This window comes from Lathyrus oleraceus, chromosome 7 (genome assembly GCF_024323335.1).
Source record: "Lathyrus oleraceus cultivar Zhongwan6 chromosome 7, CAAS_Psat_ZW6_1.0, whole genome shotgun sequence".
NCBI lineage: Eukaryota > Viridiplantae > Streptophyta > Magnoliopsida > Fabales > Fabaceae > Lathyrus > Lathyrus oleraceus.
In genome coordinates this window covers 222,781,317-222,787,791 of record NC_066585.1, presented here as the reverse complement: position 1 = coordinate 222,787,791, position 6,475 = coordinate 222,781,317, and the positions used below count along the sequence as shown (strand labels likewise).

Genomic DNA, 6,475 nt, shown 5'->3' with positions numbered 1-6,475 from the left:
TGGTTGAATGAGAAACATTTATTTTTATTTCATATTGAATAATGATGAAAACAACGGGGGCCCTACAAGCTCCACTATGCCTTGGGCACGGGCGTATGGATCTGAAATTAAAAGCAGAAAATTACGTTTGACAAAAAGTGACTTCAGGTACGTCCACCGTTGTCCAATTGTTAAGCGTTTGGCTCGCTGCTTTCTTGTATGCGAAGTAATCAACTTCGGAAATGTTGATCTGGTCATTCACCATAGCAATTTTCCCTTGAAAGAGATGTCTGGCACTAACGAACTTCTCCGGAAGAGAGAGGACCAGTTTGTCTTCTGCCATGGACAACTTCTGCTGAGCTAACTGCCTTGAATGGTACCCCAGGCCTGACCTATTTTTATTGGTGGGAAACTCCAAGACTCGTCCTCATCCTTCAAGATGACCTGCATTTATCACTGTATGAGCGTCCTTTAGAGAGGACATTAGGAGCTCGGGTTTTCCGGATACTTTTCCATTTAGGGGAGTCATCAACATGTTGGCAATCTCTAATGCTTGAAACATTGTCTCATGAATCTCTCCACCTACTTCAACATACCAGAAAAAGGATAATTGGCTTACCAAGATGTCTTCCTCTCCGTCAATGGTTATCAGCTTCCCATTGACAATAAACTTCAGTTTTTGATGGAGAATGGATGTCGCTGTTCCCACAACATGGATCCATGGGCGAGCCAGAAGACAATTCTATGTTGGATGGATATCCATCACATAGAATGTTATGAATAAAGTGTAGGGTCTTATCTTACTAGGAAGATTCACTTCTCCGGTGATGGACCAACGGGAACCATCGAAAGCTCGAACTATCAGCATGATGGGCTTCATCAACAAACCCTTTATTGTCAACCTGGTAAGGGATTTTTTTTGGAAGTATATTCAAATAAGATCCAGTATCCACCAAAACTCTAGATATTATGGTGTTAGCACACTCTATGGAATATGAAGAGCTTTATTGTGAGCCTTGCCTTTGGGAGGGAATTCATCATCACAAAAGCCTAAGCATCCACCTGCTGCTATATTGGCTACTACTCCTTCAAATTGATTCACAGTGATCTCCTGGGGTACGTGGGCCGCTCTAAGAAACTTGATTAAAGTATCTCTATAGGCTTCAGAGAATAGCATTAATGAGAGGATATAGATCTTTGATGGTGTTTGATTGAGCCAGTCAACCACTTTGTAATCACTTCGCTTGCAAAGGAACTCCTCCACATCATCTGAAGTGGTCTTGCCTTGAGTGAGGGCTTGCCCTCTTCTCTAGGTTGGCAGGTTGTTTACCGTTATTCTTGGAATTAGCTCCAGGATCTTCTCTTTCAGGTGGTGGTGGTGGTTCTTACACAAATATGTGATCGCTTAGGGTCATACCACCGGTCCATGTGATGTTCACAACTGGCTCTTGAACTTCAGCAAGTTTCTGAATTTCAACAGGATTTGAACTTCAATGTGCTTTTGAGTTTCCACAGGTTTGGAAAATTTCAACAGGTTTTTGAATTATCAGAGGCCTTTGAGCTTCAGTAGGCTTTCCTTCTAGTCTTTTCCTATAAAGATAAGCTTTGGAGTTGTAATTCAAGGGGACAACCTTAGTAATTTCATAAGGGAAAAGGGTTGGCACCGTAATTACTAAGGGAGTTGTGGGAGCATTAGCGGCAGGTATTTGTATCGGATAGTAAGGTATCTCCAGAGTAGACACATCCTCTGTTGTTGGGGTGTGTTCTACCAAGAAGATGTCTCGGTCTATTAGTAGTTGGATACTTCTTTTGAGCTCTTCACAACCTTATGGATTGTTTAAACAATGTGCACAATCAGAAGTGCATCTGGGGAACACATTCTTTAGTATCAATTGTTCCTTTACCATAAGTAGATAAGCCTTTATCATGTCAACCTTTGATATACAGTTGAACTCGGCAGACTCGTGGATCATGTTAACAAGATGGCCGGTGTAGGGTGACATCAGATTATTATTAACGTTGGGACCTGGAGGCGCGAACGAGATGGCTTCGGAGTCAAGGAAATCTTGAACTTTGTACCTAAAGGCCTTACAATTATCAATAATGTGACTGTGTGCCTTGATATGGAACTCACAATATGCATTAATATCATAGTCGGGTGGAAGTGGCGTTGGCGGATGCCTGACTTCCCTCAACTTGATTAGAGAACCATTTAGCAGGTGGTTCAATAGTTGACGGCAAGTCATTGGGAGAGGGTCGAGCTTCCTCTCTTGTCTTCTAGGGCATTGTTGGCCCGACTGATATTGCTGATAGTTGTTTGGTCTAGGAACGTATGGCTGTTGGTACTGAACATGCAATTGATATTGAACTTGTTATTGAACAACAGGAATATCATATGTCTGTTGTTGATAAGTATTGGGAGTCACCTCAGTAACCTGATAATACGGGGTTTGGCAAGCCTAACCTTTCCCCTTAGAAGTATATGCAACATTGATATCCCACTATTTCTTTTTAGGGAAACCGTTGTAAGGTTTCTTTGCCCTATTTAAGGCAATAACATGACGTTGGATCTTTCCAGTTTTTAGACCGTTCTCTATCCGTTCTCCAGTGACAACGAGATAAGAGAAACCGACAGAAGCACTTCCTATCATCCGATCCAGATAAGGGCCTTGGAGTGTACTCATAAACATATCAAAAAGTTCCTTTTCAAGCAGTGGAGGCTGAACTCTGGCAGCTAGGTCCCTCCAGCGTTGTGCGTATTCCTTAAAGGATTCTTCAGACTTTTGGGTCAAGCTCTGAAGTTGCATCCTATTAGGCGCCGTGTCAACATTATACTGATAGTGTCTCAAGAAAGCCTTAGCTAGCTCTCTCTAGGAACGTACATGCGCATGTTCAAGTTGCATATACCATTCCAGGGATGCTTCGCTGAGATTATCCTAGAAAAAATGCACCAGTAGTACATCTTTGTGGGAGTAAGCTGCCATTTTCCTACAAACAGAAATGATATGGGTCTTAGAACAAGTAGCCCACTTATACTCCTCGAAGGCAGGGACCTTAAACTTGGTTGGGACCTTAAGCACATATCAATAGCATCTAGACCAAAGGTGCTAAGACCTTTAATAACTTTGAACCTCTCGTCCATCATACAAAGCCTTCTGTCAATATCAGTAAGGGATGACCTATAAGGCTCATATATTGAATCAGCCCTAGGTACAAAGAAAACGTCGTGGTGATCATCCATATCAGCTTGAAAACCTCCATGAGAAGGAACATGAAAGGTGTTGGCAACATTCAGGTTAACAGGTACCCCCCAGGAGGAACTTGAGTAACAACATGGACCTTGTTCCCTACAGCAGGATTAACAATGGGGACAGTAGCAAAAACCCTTTGATTAGCTTGGAGATTATCTTCTTGCCCATGGATGGCATTCTACATGACATCCATGAGTTGCCCCAGTTGGGCTCTCAATTGAGTCAACTCTTCTTGGAAGGCAACCTGGTTCTGTTCTAGCTTGTACATAACGATCTTTTGCTTAGCTCGAGTGTTGTAAGAGTGATGAGAAGTCAACTTGACGGTGAGAGTTACTGAACAGAAGGCCAAGGCAACGATAAGATCATCTGGGTGTAATATGAGATGCACGAATATGTGATTGATGTGTGATGTATGCTTATTTTTGTTTTTATTCTCGGGAAAACCTTATATGATTCATAGTGCCCCCATAAACATTATAAAATGGCAGATAAAGTAAGAACACCGAATTCAAAACAAGTCAAGCATTTTATTCATGAATTTGATATTACAATTACAAAGAGGTATAATAAAGTAATTCAAAACATGAAAAAGGATAACAGTAAAGTTGTGGTCAGATAACACACTTTGCTTTCCGTTCTTTCAACTCCTTCAATTCAACTTTGAACCTTCTCATCATGCGATCACAAAGGTAGATGAATCAGAGTATAAAGTATGAAGTAGTATTCTCATCAACATCTTCCAGAGAATTCTCTATCTTCCAAGGAACCTCTTTAGTTAACTCGTTGCAGAACCTTACTAAGCAACCATACTTGGTTCGGTACATAATGGCAGCGGTTTGCAACAAGTTGATAGATCCAACATAAGCATCAAGAAGACTATTCATACGAGCCTTCTCATTGAGCCAACCCAAACTCTCATTCTTTAGAGCAGATAAATGATCTCTCCAATGTTCGGCACTCAAAGTGGCAAGTTCATCTTTATGAAACTTCTCTTTCCATACTTGAGGTGTGATATAGGAAACTCTAATTGCCTCCTCTTTGAGACGACGTTCCACCTCTACCTTGGCATTGGCTTCGCGGAGGGAAAGTTTGAGTTTATGAATCTCCAGGTAGGATTCATCTCTCAATACCTTCTTCTCTTTAACATCCAACTCGAACCAACGGTGGTTGTCGCCGGGCTCCTTTTTTGTCTGTTTCAACTGTTTCTTGAGAGAAGTTAGCCCTATATTAGCTTGAGCTAGACCATCTTGGTATTTATCTTTGAGGTTCTCCTCAATTTTATCCTTTTTTATTATTTCTGTCAAGAGCTCAATATCTTCTTCACTCTTTCTCTTGAGCTTAGCATGATATTTATCCAATGCATGAAGCTTCGATTGTAATTCTTCATTTTCTTTAGTTAACAGTGCGATAATTGCTTTCAATGCATCTACTTCTTCCTTGGTGGAATATACTAGCCCTGGTTCCAGGGGAGGAACTTAAACATCAACATTGTAAGCTAGCTTGACTTCTTTCTCCCTTTGTACCACCCACTAGTGATACGACTCTTTAGCTCGAAAATCAAGTTTACCAAGCTCTTTGCCTTTTGATGAATTTGAGTCCAAGCTTGTTTAATCTTCTGCAATAGATTTGGGTTCTCTACTCCCAAACCTAGTAGGAAGAAATACTTTAGTAATTTAGCCTTAGGTTCATTCTCCATCAAGTATCCCAACTGCCCCATGGCCAACGAAGGGTTGTAATTTATGCAACCTCGGGGACCTATGAGTGGCACTTCGAGAAGTCTTCATAACACATGATAATCTGCTCTATATTGGAAGTAGGAAGATACCAAACCACAACTTTAGCAGTAAGGGAAGAAAACTTCTGAGACCAGCTCAAGTCCTTCAAGAAGTCTACCCATGGCCCCTTTTGACGCATGTGGGATAAGAGCCATGTGTACAACAGTGAAGCACAACTCAATACCACACCTTTTCTCTTTTCATGTCGAGTGTGTAAACAATAATACACATCAGACACCAATGCAGGGACGAGATTCCCAGATACGAACATGCTGATGATAGAAGGGTTTATGTCGTCATCGTTATTTAGGAATAGGACAACTCTATAAATTAAGAGGGCTAGAGTAGCACTGAAGGGAAGCCACTTACCTTCTTTCTCCAAGGCCCGTGCCTTCTCTTCCAAGAACTTCCTATAAAATCCCCTAGGTCCCAGACTAAGGGTTACCTCTTCAATAGATAAGTGCAATGCTTCAGCAACTGATTCAGGCATCAACATTTCACCCAACTTTGTGAAGGGAGGGTGATCTTTCACATACCAACCTAGAAGCCTCTCGTATTCTTCAATTGTCGGGACCAATTGAAAGTCTTTGAAGGTAAAGCATCTGAGTGGTGGATCATAATATTGAGATAAGGCCACCAAGGCTGATACGTCTACATAGGCGGTGAGAAGATCCAGAATCTGTCCATATCTATAGACGAAGTTGTTCTTTTTGAATGGGGTGATTTAGTTGTTGAGGGACAAAAGACTATCCACTCTTGGTAGCTTGAACTTGAGTGGAAGGGTATTATTCTTATCTAATATCATCTCGGAATGTTCACTGCAGAGTTACAAACCTTTAGGATTCTCCGAGAATAAGGCCCAAGTATGTATGCAATGCAATATGTTATGAATGGATATGAGAGAAGAGAACATAATCACTATAGATTCAAGGTATGTTTCAGGTTAAGTTTCCAGGAAAGAAACCCATATAACCTCACAAGGTGAGTACTAAGACTTTTGAAGACACTTAGAGTCACAAATCATGAGGCAAAAGTATCGTTATCGCTACAAGATAGCTTGTGAGTCAACAATACTTTCTGGATGATATCCTCTAAGTGTGGTTGCCTTTAACTTCAAAATCCAAGGCTTGTCTAAAGGTCCTCAGAGTCATGAACCCTCTTTAGAAGAATGACTGTCAGCATGAACGTGACTCACGTTCCAACGAAACTCCAAAAAGAATCTACTTCAAGCGGGATTGTCGCATCACGAAAAACACGATTCCTCGCGATGGTCGCGGAAAAAATTTATGTTCGAACAGAGTCGCCATCGAACTTTATTTATCCCAATGAAGGGATAGGAAAATATCGATAAAACCTTTAGGAAATGGAATAATGGTCGTCGCAACCATATTCGGGTTCGGGAGTGGATTACGTAAGGGGAAGGTATTAGCACCCCTTACGTCCGTTGTACTCAACGGGAACCTTTTAGTT

The 6,475-nt window shown here is 41.3% G+C and overlaps 1 protein-coding gene across 1 annotated transcript; it reads right to left on the bottom strand.

The window, feature by feature from the left end:
- Positions 1-3,928: 3,928 nt before the first annotated feature.
- LOC127103035 (uncharacterized) lies at positions 3,929-5,501 on the bottom strand. The gene is made up of 2 exons (XM_051040333.1): positions 5,375-5,501; positions 3,929-4,686 (listed from the first exon to the last, which is right to left on the bottom strand). Exons 1-2 carry the CDS (start codon positions 5,499-5,501, stop codon positions 3,929-3,931), a joined length of 885 nt encoding a protein of 294 aa, XP_050896290.1.
- Between the last annotated feature and the right edge of the window lie 974 nt (positions 5,502-6,475).